The sequence below is a fragment of the Barbus barbus genome (assembly GCF_936440315.1).
Source record: "Barbus barbus genome assembly, chromosome: 13".
NCBI classification, from domain to species: domain Eukaryota; kingdom Metazoa; phylum Chordata; class Actinopteri; order Cypriniformes; family Cyprinidae; genus Barbus; species Barbus barbus.
Genome location: NC_136741.1, coordinates 24,697,206 through 24,720,386, shown reverse-complemented (window position 1 = coordinate 24,720,386; position 23,181 = coordinate 24,697,206). Strand labels below are relative to the sequence as shown.

General features: G+C 38.3%; 1 protein-coding gene across 8 annotated transcripts in view; it reads left to right on the top strand.

Moving 5' to 3' along the window:
- The window catches only part of LOC306879626 (forkhead box protein P1-B-like), a 198,780-nt gene that overhangs the window by 142,538 nt on the left and 33,061 nt on the right, over nucleotides 1-23,181 (top strand). For 6 of the 8 annotated variants that reach the window (XM_079432724.1, XM_079432723.1, XM_079432727.1 and 3 more), the window contains 3 exons: nucleotides 11,454-11,591; nucleotides 12,645-12,737; nucleotides 18,545-18,686. In XM_079432724.1, the coding sequence (XP_079288850.1) occupies nucleotides 11,454-11,591; nucleotides 12,645-12,737; nucleotides 18,545-18,686 (373 nt within the window). Of the gene's footprint in view, nucleotides 1-3,691; nucleotides 3,870-11,453; nucleotides 11,592-12,644; nucleotides 12,738-18,544; nucleotides 18,687-23,181 lie in introns of those variants that run through there. The other 2 variants (XM_079432730.1, XM_079432728.1) reach the window with 2 other exon arrangements.

The following is a 23,181-nucleotide window of genomic DNA, read 5'->3' as shown; positions in this document are numbered from 1 at the left end:
TATTTATATAGTATATTAATGTGTTATAGTAATATACATATATTAATATACATGCAAGTTAATATGCATATTAATATATACAAAGTTAAAGATGCAAAAAAAAGTCTTAAGACGATTTTTTCAATGCTCAAATATGGTCATTCGTTTTCTACGTTTTTTTTTTTTTTTCCTCTGATCGAAATGTTTAGATGACGCCTCCAAAAATAGTGTCTGACTCAAAAAGCACACACTCTGAATCAATCACAATAGCACATAAAGAAAACAACATTCCCCCACCCACTTCATTTATGTCGAACATCACCAACAAAAGCTCATGTTTTGACTGAAGGCAAAGCCGCAGAGAAGCACAGACAAAGGCACACTTTTCGCTAATGTATCAGTGCGCGATTAATCAAACAAGATATGCTTGATATTTAGCAGACTTGTGCCTTTTGTTAAATGTGCATATAGTTTGCGGTGTCTGTAGTGATTGCCTGTTTCTTCAAATACTTGCGCCAAATATCATCACCGTACTGTACTGAAACTGCTGGCGTCATGATAATCAGAGGTCAGAGATGACTGTTTGGTCTCTGCTCATTCATTAATAGAAGTAACATTCAAGATGTGTGCGTGTGTGATTGGTCTTTCAAAAGGAAGGTTGTTGCCCACAGAACCAGCTGTTTTCTGTTAACATCACACCTGTTCTGCTAAAACCTGTTTCTGTAAACAACAGATTACGTTTAATCACAGGACAGAGTTACGAATGAGCTTATTTAGACCCACGCAAAGGTTTAAAAGAGAAGAGATATCTCCGTCATAGTAATAGTACTAGAACCCGTCAAGTCTGTAGTGGTTTTGCGATGACTCTTCACGAGAGGATTCATATGACTGTGCGGTTTAAATGCTAAACTCTAGCAGGTTACCAGCAAACGCTTATCTGGGATCAGTTTCCCCTTGGCCCTGTGTCACTCTGACAGTCATACAGGGAACCGCGGAGCTGATCTGAGATGGAGCGCGTTATTGTTTGTGTGTCAGTCTTGCGAAGGAGTCAACCTGTGCTTTCCAATTATCTGTAACAAGACATAAATGAATAGTGTTGGTTCTGTGACTCACAAAGTGATGGAGTGAATAAACGGCAAGATCTATTAGATGGCTTGGATAGAAAGAGTATGGGTAATTATGGCGTACAGGCCCGAACACAGCACAGATAGATGGGGAGAGAGCGAGAGAGAGAGAGACAAGAGGAGGAGGCTTGAACTGTATGTCTGCTAAATTTATCATGAGCCCTTTGGGAGCAGTGAAATGAGAACAGTGGCCTATTACTGCTAAGAAGGTGTTTTATTGAGAATATGCCGACATTCTGCCCAGGGGAGACAGCATAGGAGAGGGGGTACGGCCAAATGTGTGTATGTGTGTGTGTGTTAGATCATATGAGCGCCTGCATGTGTTATGTGTGCATACTTGCACGGCTACTTGCCTTTTTGCCCTTGCTTGAGAATGTGTGCAGTATGCTTACGCATCTGTGCACACTTCTGAGAGTGTTTGTCAGGGAATAAAAAAACCAATAAAATATTTAATTATTCACTTTGGTAAAGAAATTTAATTCTTAGGTTAAGTCAATAATCACTACAGCTAATATCTGATGGTCTACAGAAATTGTTTACAGTCTCACATGCAATTACACTACAATGTTTTTAGACACATGCAATACAAATTCCACTATGAATTCCACTATTTGAATATGATAATTATTTAATGTTGTTGTTTGTCAAAGTACAGTACCATGGTATTACTTTGTGATACCACCAGATACTTTTACTTTATAAAGGTATTACTTCTTAAGCATTATTTAGCAATAAACTGATCTGAATGTTTGTTTGTGTGTGCGTGCGTGCGTGTGTGTGTGTGTGTGTGTGTGTATATGTATGTATGTATGTATATATATATATATATATATATATATATATATATATATATATATATATATATATATATATATATATATATATATATATATATATATATATATATATAAATATAGTGTATATATATATACATATACACACACACACACGCACGCACACACAAACATTATATAGTGTATATATATATATATATATATATATATATATATATATATATATATATATATATATATTTATATTAATAATAATTATTATTATTCAGATTTATTTAGTGGATTTATTTTAGTAGTAATTTTGTAATGTATATTTTTTTGTATTTTTATTTTATTCTTAATGATATCAATAATGCCTTTGATTTTTGAAATGGTCATAATATTTCATATTTTAAATGTTGTCTTAATGTAATTCAAAATATATATATATATATATATATATATAAAAACTTGTTCTTGCCTAAATTTGATATGGTTCTTAATTATGATAATCATTTAGTGTTGTTGTTTGTTAAAGTACAGTACCATGGTATTAGTTTGTGATGCCACCACAGTACTTTTTTATGAGGTTATAGTGTTCATTTATTTATCTATTTAGTAATTTTAAAAATCAGTAAGCAAAAAAATATATATATATGAATGTAATGCAAAATATTTAAAGTAAAAAAATATAATTTTTTCTTGCATGCAGAGAAATGCCTTTTTTTCTTTTTTTAATGAAATGCTAATATTGTAAATTAGCCTTCGATTTAAATTTTACTTATTGTGTCTAATGCAGTAAGTTTAGCCTTTGTCTCTGGGTTTTGAATGTGTAATATAAAGTTTTCCAGTAGGGGGCGAAGCAACTTTTATGTGTTTTCCCCCATTTTTTTAATAAAAAAAAAATGTGAGAAGGTGGTGATGTTTTAATCACTTGCTAGCACTGAGCACATATGTTCTAACCATTCACAGCAGAAGTAGGGCTGCGGTGTGTGTTATTTTATGTTGGAAATTAGTGGATTTGGATTGGACTGAGACTGTGAATTGCACCCACACACAGAGTCGGTCTATGAATGGAAACAGCAACCTTTTCCGTAGTTAGAGTTTGTGTCTGGTCAAGTAGTTTAAAAGGTACTCTTTTAATGACTGTAGCATTTATTGTAAAATTTAATATAAAACGATATTTTATTTTTTATATTTATTTCATATAATTTACACAACTGTCATTATGTTTTAAATAAAAATGAAACATTAAATCTCTCTTTTTTCTAATTAAAGTGAATGGCCAAGCTTGTGTTACCATAAACATTTCCACTTTATAAGAACAATAACAACTTGCGGAATCTCTTTGTTTTTCTCCCGCTCTTTCTCTCTGTCAGATAGTGTTTGCTTATCTGTTGTTTAATTAAAGGGTTTCTTTTCTTTACATGGAAGCATTGTTTCACCAGCACGGACAAAACCTTTACCAGGGTCAAAGGGTTAACAGCCATCAACTGTGCTGCTTTTTCTTTTTGTTTTGTTTAGGTCCTTTTTGTTCTCGCTCTCTCCCTCTCTCTCCTTTTTTTTTTAATAGGGTCCCACACAAAGGCATTGCTTCACCTGACCCCCTCCCACCCCAAACACACACAAACGGCCTGCGGCGGCCCCTGCCGCTGCTTGTGTCCCCATTTGAATTGATTATGTTTAGAGGGCTGCTTGTGATTGGTGGAGAAAGGGCGTGGTTGATTGGATAGTTTTGTATCTTGTCAGCTAGGGAGCAACCTTGCGCGTGCAATCTGTCCATATCCCCGGGAAAGAGGCTCGAGACGCGGCAGCACCCGCACATGCTCGCTGTAAACGCCTCTCTCTCTCTCTCTCTCTCTCTCGCTCCCTCTCTCTGCCTCTCGCTCTCTCTCCCTCTCCGTGCCGCGACTCGTGTCTTCTCATCTTCTGCGATCCTCCAAACGGCCCAGCTTCTCTCTGTTTACCTTGCCAGCCAAATGGAGTTTGTCAGGTTTGTCAATATGATTGATTCTGTAATTTTTCAGTGAAAGAGCTGTTTCTGTTGCCGTAGAAAAGTTTTACAATGCAGTACGTCCAGGGGAAAAGGAAGAGAGCTTGAGTTCTCCGCATGCTGTTTGTATTAGTTTCTATCATGCTGGTTGGTTAGGAGACGTGTAAACACTGTGATGCGATTACAAGTTGATGTTTGAAGCTTCTCTGGTCAATTGCAGTTTACAAGCGCAGTATTGTAATATGAGGCTTTTGTTAAATGCTATTTTGTGTTGTACATGTTTTTAGTTGAAGACAATTACAGTTATGCAGATACTTTTTTTTTTTAGTCAAAACATTTTTGTATAAAGGTTTCTAGATTGCACATGCTGTGCAGTGTTGAATTTGTTGATATTTGAAGTTAGATTTAATAGTTTTGATTTCATTCTTGTGAAAATTAGTGGCGTGTGTTGAGGAGGGTTTGTTCCCCCTTCACGGTTACCCATATTTAAAAAGGGGCAGGGACACACTCCGATTTGACACTTGTGTCATGGGCCCTCGTTTGTGTGTGTGTGTGTGTGTGTGTGTGTGTGTGAGAGACTGTTCAGATGCCAGGAGTGTGATCACTGAAACAAAGGCAAAGTTTTGACACACTCCTGTAGTTTTTGTGGGCTGCTTGCTTGTTTTAAAGATATGCATGTTGTAAAATAATCAGATGATATTTTATTGATGCATTTAAAGCAAATTATTTGAATGCTGATATGCAGTAATCAGGATGACAGTTTCTGGTTGTCCTCATTATTTAGTTTGTGAAGTTTGGGACTTGAGGTTGGTGGGGGTTCGATACGAGGATAGCAGGAGAGGTAACGACTGGACGTGTGGAAAGTAAAGGCTAAACGGTGAGCCTCGCGGAGGGTAATGCCTCACAGCTGTGACCACCGGGCCCCTTCGTTTAGAAAGCATGAGAGAGGGGTGAGAGCTGATTGGGCTGACAGTTTGTAATCAGACTTGATTTATTGTTCATTAGTAGTGCATTAGGGCCCGCTCTGGCTGGGGCCGAACCGTATTTATGTTATGCCCCGACAGGCCGTGAGCCTGCCAACACCTGTCATTTCTACCGCTCTATGCGTATTAGCGGCGACGACAATGTTGGTGTGTGAGAGAATATTCACATGTGTGTGTTTACTCGAGACGAGAGAACAAGCAAACTGTGTGTATGTTGAATAGATATTTCCCATAGGAAAGTTTTTTTTTTTTTTTCATCTAGTGGGGGGGGGGGGGGGGGGGGGGTTTGCTGGTCAGTCGTTCATGCAGCTGACCTCTTTCACAGACGTCTTGCTCTACATTACATTATGTGGTAAGAATCGAGAATACTTAGGTGATGATGACACACAGCATTACCAGCTGCTCTTTTCTGTCGTCTTTGTCCTTCGTTCTCCCACAGAGGAGAAAGATAAAGAAAGAAAACTTTTGCTTGTTTTTTTTTCCCCCTCAAGATGCATTTCTTCTTTCTTTTCTTTCTAGTTTCCAGCAAGCACACCAGGTGAGCATCCTCTCTGGAAGAACCAGCATAGTGACGAATTGCTCCGAAAAACAATTTTATAATATACAGCCAAAAACAAAGGTTGCAGATGCTTCTTTGACTCCCATCTGCAACTTTATACTTTGAAAACTAATTTTAGCATGGAACAGTATAAATTTAGAGATTTATATTCTTTTTTTTTTTTTTTTTTTAAGTTTTGATTTTATTTAACAAATTACAACTCTCATTTGTGTCTTCTTTTTCAAAATTAGCTCACATGCTAACAGTATCTAACCCAATATTAATTGACCCTGGCGACAAACATCACAACATGGCCGATCAATTCACGGAGCGCAATTTACAGAAGCCTTCATGTGATGTCATGGAAACACAGATTAGTGTCGTTGTCGTTTGGCGTTGCGCAGAATGGGACATCTCCCATGCTAGGATGTGATGACCATTGTCTCGAGTAAATTCTCAATTTGAGGAGGATTTGTGCGACTGTGATCTTAATTAAATCTCCACCGACTCCAATAACGCGTCTGAAGGCATGCGCGACGTTGCGTAACCTCGCTGAGCTGGTAAACCATAAATCATATCAGCGGGATGAGTCGAGAGAGAGAGAGGGAGAGAGGGAGGGAGGAAAGGGCGTTAGGGTGTAGTGGAAAGTGGTGGAAAGCAGTTTGTCGACACCATTATTTTTAGTGGCACGTGTCAGGCTGGGTTGAGCGGGAGATGTTCAGCGGTCCTGCTTTGTGACAGTGTTTTAGTGTGTGTGAGGAGAGTCACATCAAGGGTCGCCTGGGGTTGCGTTGCGGTGAGAAATGATTATTGCTGCCAGTTACGAGATGATTCCAGTGGGAAGATCTTTGAGCCTTTATTTTTGTGAGTTTGGGGAATGTTAGTTAAGGAATCATTGTGGTTGCTAATTAGTTTTGATCATAAATTGTTGTAATTATATGTTGTGTACTGTTGATGAAGAATAGCTATTTAATAGGTAAAGCTTGATGAAAATGTTAATGTAGTCTTTTAGTTTTTAGTTAAACAGAAATGTGTTTTCTTTGTGGCAGCACAATAATAAATATTTAATTTAAAATAAATTAATAATAATTTTTTTGTGATAAATTGCTAGTGATATTCCTCACTTGTAGGTTTCTGCTAAATGTAAATAAATAGATTATGCATTTAATGCACACCCTTTGCTCTTTATTTACTTGAACTAAATCTAATAAAGCTGTCTTTGTCTGAAAGGGAAAACGGAGAAAATAACTATGAAATTGCCAAAAGTGCCCATTTAATTCTGACTGCAATCACTTGAGTGCACATCACATTGCAATTACAATTTCCAAACTCATAAGTACGCACTTTCCAGGACTTGAAAGGCAGTAGATGTGAAGGGTCAGGTTATTCAATATAAAATATAAATGCAGTATGCTGGTTTTCATGAAGATTTGATTTTATTTTATTTTTTGATGCATTCTAATATGCAGAGAGATGAGAAACATGTTTATTTTTTGTGCTCGAATCCAAGGCAAACACTTATCGAGGCACGACACATGCCTGTGGCACATACATAATGCACCTCCCACAGTTAGTGCGGGAGATCAAGTGAATGTCCCCTGAGCAACAGCTCAGAAAGTCCCGGGGCTGATGGTCCACCCCTTCAGGACACCCACCTGCAGTGGAGTTGAGTTAGTGTGGGAAAGGCAAAGCTGAACCTCATGCTCTCCTTCGCCCCTGCTTGTTTGTTTTACAGAAGAGCGGGCCAGCTCTGCAGAGAACTTGTTTGTTTGTGGTTTAGAAGTTAATTGAAGCGCAATCTGGATTTTTATTTTTACAGTTGCCTTGAATGGGCCACTTTCCCCCCACAGAATATGCTCAGTAAATGGGCAGAAAATGTGACTATGATTATCCTGTTTATGTGAACTGTAAACGGGCTGCGAGAGAGCCAGAGCGAGGAAGAGGGAGTGGAATTATTCGCAGGTCAGAAGCGGCTGGGGAGATGGATATATCTACACTTCTGCCCTAGAGTGTTTTACTTAATAACAAAAACCATAATAATAATAATTGTATGTGCATGTTTTCATAAATGCATAAATATGAGACAAGGATATCTCCATTTAATCCATCGTGAATTTAATATTTAGTTCTTAAAATGTGTTTTTAGAACTTTCTACTCATATTTTCTACCCATTTTATTTGCTAAAATTTAGTTTAAAAACTAAACAAAATTTCTTGAAATTAAAATTGCACATTCAAATAAATAAATACACCATGCAGGAAAAATGCAACAAAAAAAAAATCCACGGCACGCCGTGCCAAATGAGCGCACGAACAATGCTATTCCCTATATCTCTGGACAAGGTAAACCAAGAGGCTTCAAACAGACCAAACCTCCTCTGATTTCTCAAGGGCTTGTTATTTTGTACTTCTCAATTCTATTTGATGTCCTGACAAAACAAGATGACACCGGGGAGCTGGCATTAAAATTGTATTTTCTTTTTTTCCTGCCCTCTTTCTTGCTTTCTTTGCAACCTGTTTCCGTGCGGCCAGTTCAATGTGCGAGACGCTCTGATTGAAGTTGCCCCCCTTCACTCTTCATCTTAATTGCCTATCTCTCTTTTCCCCTCTCTCTCTTTCTCTCGTTCTCTCCATGCATGACATTTTGCTCTCTCAGGAATGCGTTCTTCATTAAGTCAGTATCAGTGTTTCTGAGGTTAGTCAGATGTGTGTCAGATGTTTCCTCGTTAGAGCCGTATTTTTGGATGGTGTTTCCTTCTCATAGTCGTACTGAAGACGAACTGGACGGTGGATTTGAGCGCCATACTCAAATGAGCTGGATCCGCAGCTGCGTCCAGAACGCTCGATCTCCCAGCTGGCGTCATTCTGTTGTTGTATATATTAAGATCAAGCACCTTCTAGTTAAATAAAATTGAATGATTAATTTTTATGCCCATAAATTTTGCAGTTTTATGTGCGATTGAAGAAGCAAAGTTATTAAGCTTGTTTATAAATTTTTGCAAATTGGAGATGTTTGCATGTGTTGGCATGTAAATGTGGAGTGTACAGCGTGTGTGTGTGGGTAGGGCTGGTGGACAGCAGGCCTGCGCTAGCACATTGCCTACAGTCACATAGCAGCTGTTCGAGTATGTTACAGTTTTTCTCTCTGTGTGTGTTAATGTGCTGCACTCACACCTGGCCTACACCTCTCCTTAGTGAAATTCATAACCGTCAGCTTTCTCCAGTTTGCTCCCCTTCTTCCTCTCCTAACAATTCTTTCTTTTTCTGAGCAAACGAGTCTTGTGCTATTTAAAACTGTCCAAATGACAGCTGAAATATGCATTCATAAAATTCCTTGTATCTCGTTTAAACGGATATCTGCTTTATCTCATTGCGCTTTCATCATGAGACTGCTTGAAATATGTATTTGTTCTTTCCTCACCTTTTATCAAGCGATATGGCCGTTTACCGCAATTCATAATAATAATTTCATTTCGCACACTTCCACAATAACGGCCAGAGGAGAAGAGCGAACGGCTCTGGGCAGTAAGCGGCAGTATCCCTCACTCCTCTCAAGTGCTGCTGATATAGTGGCCAGGATGATATTTTTCAGCTGAAGTGCTTCTCTTCTGCGGCGGGCCTGTCTTAAAGAGATTCCAGCTCATTCACCAGCGGATTAAATGCTAGTAGTTACAATGATCAATAGGTTAAGAGGAGGCCCATCCCTCTCTCCACTAATGACCTCAGTGGTAATGGGCAGTAAAATGTGAGCTGTAATAGCCTTTCCGCTAGGGCTGAGGTTTGGTAGAAGTGGACACACACATACACATGCACACATACACACATTCATGCAGTAAATGAGGGTGTGAAGCTGGTGTCAGTGTGTCTGTAATGTGTGGATATAAAGGGTTTAATTGGAACAGGCTGGAGTTGTGATTTGTCATGGCCTGAGAAATTAGTACATTTTAGTTGTTATTTCTTTTACAAAGCATTTAAATTTATGCAAAGTGTTTTAGAGTATTAATTTGATAGTAGGAATTGTTATCAAATCTATTTAAAATGTTGCTTGGTTTTAAGAACCATTCCAAACTTAAAATAAAATGTTTTGTATGTTAGTTATGTTATGTTTCTTTTTTTGTGTGGTAATTTAAATTAGTCGTAGTAGTAGAAATATGAACTTATAAATGCTAAGTTTTATTGCAAGTTGAAATGTTTGTGTAAAATGGTCTTTATTTGTACATTATAATTAAGAAAAAAAATTCAAAAGTAAAGTTTACTCAAAACCAAAGATCTCTCAAACATTTATGAAAATTAAATATATATATATATATTTGTTTAAATATTACATTGGAAATTTAAATCTAAATCAAATTAAATGAATTTGAGTAAAAGAATCAGTTACTCTTTCAAACTTAAATTTCAAAAACTGCAGTATGTAGACATTAATAATAATAATTATAATAAAAACAACAAAATGACTAAATCCTGAATTAAAATGATAACCGAAAATAAAAACTATTTTAAAATATCAATAAAAACTATAATAGTATCTCAGTGATAAAGTAACACTGGAAAATATTTTGAAAAAAGTATTTTGTTGCCAAGTATAAATGTACACGTGTCTGGTGTGTGTTTTAGCTTGTATTGTCTCACCACTCACCCGTCTGCCTCTCTGACCTTCAGAATAGTTCATCAAAATTAGTGGCGCTGAGAAATAAGGACATGAGTGCATAATGACTGTGAAATGAAGAAATCAAGGGGTGCAGCCTATGCAAATGGTGCGCTAAGCCATGTGAAAAATGCGGCCGCATATTAAGACGTAACACCCGTGTGTTTGGAGCGCGTGCTTGTGTTTTACTTTGATCCAAGCCCCACATATCCATTTTGGTGATGAGTTTATAACACATTCAATCCCCTCTTTGTAACATTGAGTTTATTTAGGAAGGTGTTCTGTTTTTTATTGTTAAACCTAGCGTGGTCTGAAATAGGCGGAGACAATGTGGAGGTTAAAACCCCGCCCCTTTCAGAGAGAACAGACTCAATTACATTCATCAAGACGGGACAAATTCAAACTCGTGTCAGCGGTTCTGAATCAGATGCAATTGGGGTAACCTTGATGAAGGGAGACTGTCGCCTTAATGTCTGGCCAATCAGGAGCAGATGTGAGACATACATCTGCGATCTCGCACACGCTCGCTAAAACACGCTGGGGATATGTTAACAGTTGCAAATGCCCGCCGCTGTCAAGTTCAGCACAGACATGGTTTGTCACCCAATGTCACAAAAGAGATTTTAATGGCGCGGAGTATCATAGAGAAAAGCTGACACTGAGACACGCGTGTACTGTATTCACGCAGCCTCTCCTCTAATTAAAGACCCCTGTCAACAGCGCGAGGACCCTCTCAATGTCATCACGTCATTTTCCTTTCCGGCCTTTAATATGCTCACCCTTTTTTATTCCGCTTGAGCTTGTTTGTGTGCCCTTTAATGTGTGTTTTGAAATGTTTTTCCTGAATTGTTTTTTGCTGAAGTAAAAGAACACAACACATCCTGCATTGACACGGTTAGATTTGTGTTAATTGATATTCAGCAATTTTAAGTTTATGTACACAACGAAACGGTACACCGGGAGAGTTGTGACCCATTTTAGTGAAGCATCGCAGGGACAAGATGCTTCATGCTGATGAAGAGGGGGGAAAACAATCCTGAAAAAAATGAAAATACAAAGCGTTTTCACAGTCACAAGCAAAACACGGACAGCACTCCAGAATAATGGCCAGTGGCCTTGTCAGTGGAGTGGGACGTTTGATAATGGGGACGCTGTGTGGTTGTTTGAGTGTTTGTGTATGGGTTTTCTCTTTGTATCTGTCAGTCTCCCATCAGTCAGTGCAGCTTTGGCTTCTCGGATCAGTGCTTCTGAAAGCTCCTCAGGTGGTTTTAGAGAAACATATCTTGATCTCTTGGCACATTCGTCTGGTGACAGGCTACTGATAGGACATGTGATATGTTATCTTTAGTGTATGTATTGTGCTTATCGAGATGTCATTGTATTCATATGTTTGTCCTCTTCCTGTTTTTGTGTAGGTCCCAGTCTCTGTTGCTATGATGACACCACAGGTCATAACTCCTCAGCAGATGCAGCAAATCCTCCAACACCAAGTTCTGAGCCCCCAGCAGCTCCAGCTGTTACTGCAGCAGCAACAAGCACTGATGTTACAGCAGGTACTGGGTCTCATTCTGTTTCAATCCATGTAGATTCCTTCTGTTTGAGTGTCTCAAATATTACTCAGGCTTTGGGAAACATTATAATGTACTTTACAAGAAGTTAAATGAAATCATAAAAAAATACTCCATAAGTGTTTGTCGGAGTTCAAAATTTATTATAGTCACAATATAACATAACATATATTTTAAAGTAGGGACAACAGCAATATGATAAAAGATGTTGCTGGTATTAATAACATTACATGTATTACTAATAATAATCACAGTGGTTCTTATGGAAAGTTATAGTTTTGCAATGCTAATAATAATTAATAATGTTAATACAATAAAAATTAATACAGCAGGTAATATAGTCTTTTAGTCTTGTCTGGATCGTCTCAACATGATATGCATATTTCAGCCATTTTTCAAAAATTGCTCATCCATCATCAGCTAGAACTATTATTTATTATTGGAAGTATTTAATTGCAAAAAAAGCATGCACTGCAATTAGTTAATTTCTTTGTCATTCCATCAAGCAAACTACATTTTCTTTCTCAGCTCTTTTTCAGTCTATACGACCAACAAATGGGATTTTTTTGTCTTGTATGTGTTACAAAAATGTCAAATATTCTAATGAAGCAATTCTATGGTAAAGAGTCATGACTCAAAGAATTCCACACAATCTGATTATGCTTGATGTAGATGTTCTCTGACTGTTGGTTCTTCCTGATTCTCAGAAAATTTGTGAACAATTTTCTATGTAGTTTTGAAGCAAGAGTGAGGGCTGTGTAGACAAACTCGCAGATTGTTCACAGTGCAAAACTCCTTCCTCATGCACGTTTTTTATTCTAAGCGATTTAGAAATAAACACAAGTAGTATTATGCCACAATATTTAATACACAAGATTTTAGGTACTGTACTGTAGCTAAATGTATTATAATTCTAAGGATCTAAGTAAGTAAAAATCTGTTTTGTAGCATTATACTTGGACTTTATGGGGAAAAAATAAAACACAACAGAAGTACTGAGGAGGCATCTTTAATTTATGACTCTGTGTGACTTTGCAGCAGCAACTCCAGGAGTTCTACAAGAAACAGCAAGAACAACTCCACCTTCAGCTCATCCAGCAGCAGCATGGCAGCAAACAGCAGAGTAAAGAGGTATGCTGACTGTATTACTTTACACATATGCTCAGCCCTGGTGTTCATTACCTGCCCCCCAGTGCATCCAGCGCCACTGTGTCATCTTATTTTGAGCTTTGACAAAAGAAAGAACCTTTTTCCGCTTTTCTATTTCTACGTGTATAAAAATATAACCAGCAATAAACGCTGACATTTTTTAAGTTTTATTTGATTTTCTGTGCTAACCAGTTGTGGAATAATTTATTTCTGTGATGTTGCCCCTCCCAATATAATCTAATTGGTCAAGAATAATTAAACAGTAAAATGTAGACTGGATATACTAGATGTTTTTCTTTTTTTCTTTCTGAAAGATGGTGACCAAGGCAGCACTTATTTGATCAGAAATACAGTAAAAGCAGTGATATTATGAAATACTATTACAATTAAAAAAATATATTTTCAATTTATACATATTTTAAATGTAATTTATTCCTGTGATGACAAAGCTGATTATTTAGCAGTCATTATTCCAGTCTTTAGTGTCACATGATCCTTCATAAATAATTCTAAAATGCTGCTCAAGAAACATTTTTTTCTATTATTATCAATGTTGAAAACATTTGGAAACTGCTTCAGTATTTTTGTGTAAACTGTGATAGATTTGAAGAAGTTCAAAAGAACAGATTTATTTGTATAAAAGTATTGATTTCTTAGAAGAAGAAAAAATCTCACTGAACTAAACTTTTGTGAAGAGTAGTATGTTTCGACTGAACTGTTGTCACATTCTGTGTTAAGTGTTAATGGACCAAAAAAGGAACTTGGTTAGAACACATTTTTAGAGTTGACCCTGGCAGAATTTCTGCATTTTTCGGTATGTATTTGGTGGAAAACTCTGTGCAGTTTTGTCACAGTAAAATGTATTAAATCAATCTAAAAGTAAAATTTTACTTTCCAAAATATTTAATAAACAAACATTTGTGATTCTACAAGAAATCTGTGCACAGAATCCATATTGATCCTTTTATGAGCGTCTGTGTATTTATATGTGTGTGCACAATGTGACCAGATTGAAGGGTATATGCGGTTTCCCTGTTGACAGAAATATGGCACAGTTGTAGTTTATCTGAAGTGTTCTACCTCTTTGTCTTTCTCTGTCTTCCTTCATTTTAAGGCTGTATCACCAGCTGTGTTTCTGGCTGCTCTAATGACAGCAGGATAAGGCAATGCTCTGGACAAAAGAAACGATTATTGTGCGGTCAAAAGCAGTTCAAAGACAATCAGAGTTTCACTTTTGAACTTCCCCACCGAGAGCTTCATTCTGTAACTGGAGAGAGAGCGTATAAATGAAGGCGAATGTTATAAAACACACACATACAAACACGCTCTCACATGCTTACTTCAAAGTCCCCCAGCTCGCTAATTAATGAACTGGGGGCTTCAGTTTGGACAAGTTGTGGTGCGTTGCCTCCATAAATCAATGCGACAGGACTGTTTCTCTTGCCTCTGACAGAAGCTGTCACTCTTGCTCTCTCTCTATCTCTCTCTTTCCCTCTCTCGTGTCAGAAGAACAGACGAGAGGAAGGGGACTCTAGAATGGGAGGGGGGTTGAAAGAGGGAGGGTGGCACCATCAAAAGGAGAAACAATTGATCAGCTGAATGGAACGTGACGAACAGGAAGAAAAACACCATTTTAAAGAGTATTATGTATGATCACAGGAATTTGATGCAGCCCTCAAGAGGCTCTCCTCCGTCTGCGCATGTTTTTCTCTCGCGCGCACTCTCTCTCTCTCTCTCCCCCTCCTTCGGCTTTCTCTCGCACAGCCATCAAAAGATGGAATACGAATTGTTGCAGCGACTCCCCCCCCCCCCCCCCACAGGGGTCAGACAATAACCCCCCGCTGCTGCTTTGTGCCTCTTTTATTTAAAAGACAACAAAATTTCTTAGGTTTTCAAAGATTTTTAACTTTGCATTGGAGGCGAGGCAATAAAAGGGCCTGCCAGCGTCAGTCTGGATCATGTTGTCATCTGCTCTGTTCTCGCCTCTCTCGCGTGCCACTCTGAGTTAACCTCCCATTCACAAGCCAGGCCAGCGTTAGGTTGACGCTTGTGTGCTGAGGAAGATCTGGAGTGGCCCAGGCTTTCCTTCAGGGTGATATACAGATGAAAATGAACACACTTTATAATACGGTTCAATTTAGTAACATGCAATAGGTATCATGAACTAATACTTTATACAGCACTCGTTAATAATTACATTTTTAAATATACATTTTTAACATTTCAAGTTTTATAAATGAACAGTAGTCAAATAAATGCTATAAAATAATATGATACCTAATGCATTGATGTTAATGAATTGAACCTTACTGTAAAGAGTTACCAATTTAAGTCAGCATGAAACAGAAGTTCGTGTTCAGTCGTGTTTTCCTCCCTATTTTGACACATATTTAAGAGAAATGGTTTCTCAAATGAGAAAAAATGTGGGACGAAACTTGATTTTGTCCTTCAGGAATTGATTGGATTGTTTTTGTTTGCTAATTACTGCGATCTCATCATGAGTGAGCGAGTTTATTTTAATAAAAAAAAAAATCACATATAATACACATTGCAATATTCCATAAACAATAAGAATTGTCCATTTTGATTTCATGGTGACTTTAAAGACATAATTATCTATTTTATTCATAAATATTTAAATATGCTTAATTTACATTTTTATAAAGAAGCAAGTTTGTTTTCACAGTCTTTCATCAAAATGTAATTTTCTCCAGCTCAGAAATAACTTTTTTGCTGATGTAAGCTATTTGTCCACAATCCAGTCAAATCCTTCAATTGGAATAGCTTTTAATTTTGTCTCATTTAGTTTTAAACCTAGATGATAGGTAGATGATATCTCTTAGGCCCCGTTTACACTGTCAGTAAAATGTGACCCAAATCCGATTTTTTGCTCATATGTGACAGATCGGATCTGTAAACAGAAAACGCATGCATTCGGATATAGCGAGATCGGTTTCAGGCCTCAATCATATGTGGAAATAAATCGCGGTTTAATGATGTCATTTGGGACCCATGCTGGCAAAATGAATGTAAATGCGCACGGGCTATTCTGAGCTACAAGCAAAAAAAGTGAAAAATGTCGATTTTGAGGTTTTCGCTAAATTTTGTTCATTTAGCCCTCGTTTAGCAATCCCAATGCTCCAAACATAAGCTGTTCTGTCTTAAGTGAACGCTTGGGGAACTGATGGGGAAAAACATCTTGATGTGTAACTTTATTTGATTTTGTGCATTACAGTAGGCCGTCTGTCTCAATGTTATCTATCAATAGCCCGAAAGAAAAGAGGGAATCACTCATAGCACTTCATTTAACTGCTTTTGTAGTTTTAATAATCAATTTATTTGTAATGAACACACTGAAGTAACTTTTACATTTGATCATTTGTTTTTCTTAGGCTATATGAATGCTTTTGTAAATGATAAAGGTAATGCATTTGTTCCTATACTGTTTTTTGTTTGTTTTTTTGTATCTGTTCTTATTTATAATAAGAAAGATAAAATAAAAAACAGCTATATTGTGATTATTAATATAGTAGCCTAATTATTCATAAGAAAATAACTGAAGGAAAACTTTAATCTTTCTCATAATCAACCTTGCTGACTCTATATCAACTTTAAACGGGTGTAGCAGTCATTTTTTGTCCTATTCCAAAAAATCATGGATCATTTTGAAGGTCTTTTAATGGAGAATGTGAAAATACTTTATAATTATTTTAATAATTTTCAAATTTGCTCGACTCATTTTGTCAGCACAGGTCACATTATTTTCGTGTGGAGGCGCTAAATGACAACAACGCATGCAGGATGTTTCAGATAGTATGGCAAGTGTAAACACATGAATCAGATATGGGTCACAATTGAAAGAACGTGTAAACGGACTGCCAAAAAAATCAGATATAGGCAACAAATCAGAATTTAGCATCAAGACCTGCAGTGTAAACAAGGCCTTAAATTCATTTATTTCAAAACCACCATTTTCATGAATTTTCATTAACTCTTTGCTTGTAATTGTCCTGATGGTGAAAGAAAAGACAAGGGTACTGTGATCAGGACATGACCTGGAACTGAACCTGCTTCTCTGTGGGAGCACCACAGCTTGCATATGTTGCACTACCACCACGCCAGCCATTGACATTAAAGCATTTGTACGCCCAAAGCCTCGTGATCAGGGTTTGAGGGGGAGAGAGAGAGAAAAAGAAACAGACCTGTGACAGGCAGATGAGGATGGGTGGACCATGAATGGGAGAGGAAAAAAAAGAGAGCGAGCACTTTATCAGGCTGTTTCAGATCTGTTCTGGGTCTAAAGGTTGACCTGTCCCTGCCTGTGCTGCGGGACCTTTTTTGTGCGCCTTCTGTTTGGAGAAGTAAACACAAAGTGAAGCATCCTGTGTTTGGGAAGAGGGTGCGGCACAGTTTGGCAAAGTCACGTTTGTTCTTTAATGTACCAACAAACACACGCATACACACAAACGCGTGACCCTCAGGGTCCGGTGTTTCAGCTCTGGCCATCAGGAACCTTCAGAGAAACCGTCCTGTGATTATAGCGGATGTTTAGCTGTTGTCATAATGCGTCGAGGAGGTCATAAAAAACAGTGTTAGCGTTGAAAGAGGTCAACAGGAGGGTTCAGTAGCCCCGTATCTCCATCACATCGCCCATTTGTTTTGACTGAGAGGTGATTGGGAATGTTAGATCATTTCCTCCCATTTATCGTTCTGACGACGCAGCAGTTCGTTCGCCCATTCCTCCCTCTTCTTCTGTCTTTCAACACCCTCTTCTCCCTATTTCCCCTCCACTTTTACTAACTCTACCCCTTCTTCCTCTCAAAATTTCCCCAGTCCTATGCCACTTTCCTTTTTCACGAAACTCCATTCCATCTGTCCAGATGTGAGTAAGTGATATATTGCCGTCTGTCTCCAAAAGAAGACACTTAACGCAAACTCCATCGTGATGTGATATACACTGCAATGGATGTCATAATTAAAGAAATCTGTTCAAAATATTGTTAAACATTCTATCTAGATAAATTACATAAACTGTTATAATGTCAAATACAATACATGCGTAAAAAAAGCCCTAATGCATGATTTAATGACTCACAAAAATGAAATGCATTTATGAAAAACATTGTTTTTTTTCCTTATAACAGTTTAAGACATCAAAATTGACCCTGTTTATTTTATGCATAAATGTGCACACTTCACATTACAAAGACAAAAATTCATAGCCTTGAATCTAAAGTGTAGTTTTCTCTGACTCAGAAATGACTTTATGCAATATAATGAGAAAATGAATCACAATATATATAAAATTAACGCAAACTGCTCAGCTCTCCTCTTATTGGACGGTTACCCCATTACTTCACAGCCCTGATTTATCCAAAAGAGACAATCGGTTGGCTCCCTTGACTCTGCACTTACACGCTGCTGAATATTAAGGAGCTCCTTTCAGTCACAGGTTGTTTATGGAGTTATGAATGGCCATAATTAAAATCCTGTGGCTCTTATTAGGAATGATTAACAACATTTCATTATTTGTCATGAGCCTCCCCAACTCCTCGTTAATTAAGAGGGGACAGGAATGTGGGAATGTACCTGTCCGCACCTCTTTGTGTGTATGTATGTATGTGTGTGTGTGTGTGTGTGTGTGTGTGTGTGTGTGTGTGTGTGTGTGTGCGTGCTTGTGTTTATCAGCCCTGAGTGAATAAGTATGTTTGTGCACGTGTTGACATAATTGTTTGTGAGTGTGGGGATGATATGTAGACCTCTCATCCTCTCTCCGTCTCCCTCGGCAGGTGTCTGCGCAGCAGTTGGCATTCCAACAGCAGCTGCTCCAGGTTCAGCAGCTCCAGCAGCAGCATCTCCTGAGCCTGCAGAGACAAGGGCTGCTGTCCATTCAGCCCAACCAGACTCTGCCCCTGCACTCCCTCACTCAGGGTAAGCACAGACACATCCATCGCCCCTTAAGAGGATTTTCACACCGAGAGCAACAGAAATTGCTGACAAAATTTGTATGAAAAATGCAGTAAAATTAATCACATGATTAAAACATGAATTTTCATCCACCTCCAAGAAAACATCACTTCTGTTCACACACTGCCTGCTATGGATTTTTATGTTTCCCATTATGTTTCTTTGTTTGTTTGTTTATTATCTGCAAAATCTGGGTCAAAAATGGAGATACATAAGTTTTGTGTTTGGGATCCTTAGGGATGTAATATTTTTTTATTTTTTTTATTACCTTTTATTATTTTTTGATAAATGGGGAGAAACATTTCCAGGCGAATTAATGCATTCAGCATGACCAGGTCTATAGGAATATGGTAAAATCAATAATTCAACAAAATTAGTCACAAGATAGCAACATTAATTTTCATCAGCCTCCAAAAACAAAAAACTTATTTTCACACTGCTAACCTGATATGGCTTCCCCCCATACTTGGAGTATGCATTGTTTTATTTTATTTTATTTTTTAGTTTGTTTTGTTTTTTTGTTTAAATATTTATTTTATTTTATTTATTGCTATATTTGGTGGTGGGGGACATTTAATGATAAAAAGATCATATGGATACATACATGAAACAGAATAAATTTTCTCTTTAAATTTCTCACAAAATATTGTGCTTGGTGAGAATAGGCTTTATGTTGTTTTTACATTACAGTTTCTGTTGCTTTTTTCTTTTAGAACCAGAAAATGTCTCCTACGTTTCCACTCTTCCATCACATATACATACACTATATCTTTGTTTTATCTCTATTGTCTTATGTTGGCTCCCCTTCAGCCCCTAAACATACTAGCACCATTGTTTTCTAACCTCAACCCACTAAACTAGTCAAAGATTAATCACTTCACAAGCAGTCAGTGAGTCAAAAGGTGTTTTTCCAGGAGGTGTATTGCTTTATTTTCCTTGTCATATTTACTTAAGGAGCAGCAACAGAATGACAAAGCCTGCATTCATACCGGTTTTGTTTTGAGTTTTGTTTTCTTTCTTTCGAAAGCTGACTGTACTCTCTCCGGTTAAGACAAACAAGACCATAACAAGATAAGGCCATATTAAGGCTGGGGAGGGGGTGCTTGGGTAACACGCAAATACAAACTGTGTTTGTTCAGTCTTGTTATTGTTTGATCAGGGCATAGTCGGAAAGCTGAGCCACTCCACATACCCACGTTGCCCTGGGGCTGGGCGAGGCGATGCTTTACAATGCGAAGCCACAGGCTAGTGTCAAACAGGAGGCCATCTTGGCAAATAACAATTTTATTTCTCTAACAAGTAATTGAATGACATCTCAGAGCAGTCGTTACACAGGGAACATTGCATGAAAAGCCCAATCAGAGGACAGTAATGAAAAACAGGATGGGACACGTGCTGATTTTCTACTGCAGAACACAAGATATTGTATGCATGTATATTAAGTGTGCTTGGCAGTGAAGGGTGGATTATTTTCTAGTTTAGAACCTGTTTGTCTAGTATTAGTCCAAGATAGTGGATACACCTGATTGGGTAACCATAATAGTTTTAAATCATAATAGTACATTTTGTTGGTGGTTAAGCATTAGGAAACAGAATACAAAAAAGTGTACAAAATCAGCCACTCCCATTTGAATTTATTTAGAAACTTTTGTTTCTTTTATTCATCAATAGAATCAAATATAGTATGTTTCTTCAAGTGCACGTGTTTCAGCAACACTGTTTCTTGTCAGATGTCAGCCTGAGATGTCTTACAGGTCGCCTGGCACAGTGGCTGGTAAAATTGGGTCCAAATTTGGCTTGCATGGGGGGGTAATTTCATACCCTGATTAAAACACTCGTCAGTGTGTGTGTGTCTGTGTGTGTGTTTGTGTGTGTCCTGCACATTTTCTGCTTCACTGTTAAAAGTTATTGATGACCTTTTTTCTTTCACACTCCACTGCATTCTTTCATGCTCCAGCAGCCCAGTTTTCCATTCGCAAGATGTAATCTACAATATTCAGTAGTTAACTAAGTAGTTAGCATTGGTGCGATAACTTATGTTACCTCCTTATGTGTGCGTGGCGATTATGCGCTTGAGCAAGCTACTAAGGAAGATTACCCGGCCAGCGACATGGACTGAAATTGGCTTATTTATTAGACCCTCTGTCTTTGATGTTTGAATAAAATCTTTTTTACATCACAGTTTTACATTTAATGTCCAGGCACATCCAGTCATTTTCTACTAGATTTAAAAGACTGTTTACAAGTATGCAAGCTAGCTTTCTGGCACGATGCAGAAATCTGAGACTTCAATCAAAACAATGTGTTTTAGTCCGTTGTAGTCGAGGTTGGATCACATTTTGGACTTTTTGATTTAATGTTTTGGAGATGGTCAACTGAAGTCTGCTATGAATTATAACAATGTGTTGGAGGAGATAAAAATCATAAACTAGGTCCAGTAAGAAAAAAAATGGTGGATTTAGCCGTTTGAGTAACAGAGTGAGAAAACAAACAGAACAGATGAATATTCAAGAAATGCAGACAGATAAGGTGTATTTGTTAAGAGTAAACCATTTTTTTTTTTAAATGCAAAGAGTAACAACCATATTTGAATATGAAGTGAATCCCCTAAATAGTCATTCTGAGTGTGAATGCAATACAGGAGAGACTCTGGATCCTGTGATAGTTGGAACAAAAAAGCTTATTTTTGTTGCTTTTTGAGTCTGTTAGTGACTTGTAGAAGTTTTTTTTTTTTTTAATCATTTTATAAGGATTACATTTTTACACTTTTTTTACACACTTTGTTTTTTCATTAGTAGGGATCTATTTACTTTTTGAGCATTTTGCTGAAATTTGTTGTAAAAAGAAACATTACTTGATAACACACAAGAGTTAATATTTGAAATAATTTGGAGTAATCACACTGGTGAAGAACTAAATTTGTGTTAACAGAATTGAATTAAGCAGAAGAGGCCTGGTTGTCTGCTTTGACATTGTTACCGGATGTGTGTTTGTCCCTCATCTTCCACACTATTAGCCTGCTCTCATCTAAATCTGTGTTCTCCTACACACGCGTTGTGAATCCCTCTAGTTCTGGAGTTCATTCTCATCCCCAGCCACACATTAGTTAAGTTGTCCAGTCAAGGGCCACAGGACACCGACAAGACAAATTTGCAACTAATATGAAAGCAGCGAATGTGACCAGGCATGAAGCGCAATGTGCGTGCGGACCCATCAGGGGACTCCGGCCCCTCGTCCGGCATCGCTGGCAGTGATTGATTGGCTGGCAGTGCGGCACTGTTTAATAGCTTCTGTAGCATTAGGGAAGAACATATTTTAGGCCTTAGGGCTGCATATCAAAGGCCCCAGTGATCATAACCCCTTTAACGGGAGGGAGAGAAGATCTCTGCCTCACAGAACAATAAACTAATAGTAGTGTCAGTTTGCCCCCAGTGGCGCGGCGGCGGTCTCGTTGAGAAAGACGCGGTCGCCGCTTTCCGTGGCCCCAGCGCGCGACAGCATTTTTTATCGGGCTGCTGATGGGCCACAACTAATGTGGTTGTGAACCTTAAATCAACTTTCCGCTTGCTCGAACACGGTCACCAGGGTACTGGGGTACAAGGACAGGAAAAGGTTGAAGCGAGAGTTCGGGGCCCCTGTCTGGGTGTCGCCGCTACCTGCTGCGGTAAAAATTGAGTTGCTTCACCGGCGATCAGTCAAACGTCTCAATGACATCCATTTTTTAAAAGCGCAAGTGTGTATCTTTGGCTTTTAATGAGAGGAGGTGTGCGGCTGAAAAATGACTTTAGGGCTGTTAAAGCGATCTGGAGTTTGCAAGACGGATTTAAGGACAAAGAACTGTTTTAATGCCGTGTGTTATCTGTGAAACGTCACATCCATCATCCACTACTAAATAACGATAATGCCGTGACGTTTGCCAGATCGGTTGAGAGGGCATGCAAAGATATATGCATACGATTTTGAGAGATACATCTGTGGGAAAGAGAGAGATGGGGGATGAAAACCAAGACTTAGAGCGAGATACAGACCTGCAGAGGAAAAAGGTTTATGGGGGTGTCAGACACAACAAGACAGCTTCGTCCCACTCCGTTAGCCCTCTCATCAGCTCCCCCTCCTCTCTCTGGCTTGGATTCGTTTCAGTAAACAGTGGTGTCGGGGTCACCTGGACTTGTGGGTAATTGAGGGAAAGTGGGCCGCCCTGTCAAGCACGTCGGCTAAAAATACATCGCACACTGTCACCGTGCTCCAAGTGGGGGGAAAATGATTGTTCCCCTCTATGTCCAAACCTAAAAACAATCACCAGCGCCGTGACCTTCTTGAATCCACACGGACAAGTTTTCCCTCCCTCACAATGACAACTGCAAAGACAAAAAGGAAGCGAGTCGATATCTTCGGACACCGCCGTCAGAGTTTCACGAGGACGTTAAAACACTGCAAGACGGCACAAAAAAGGCCAAGG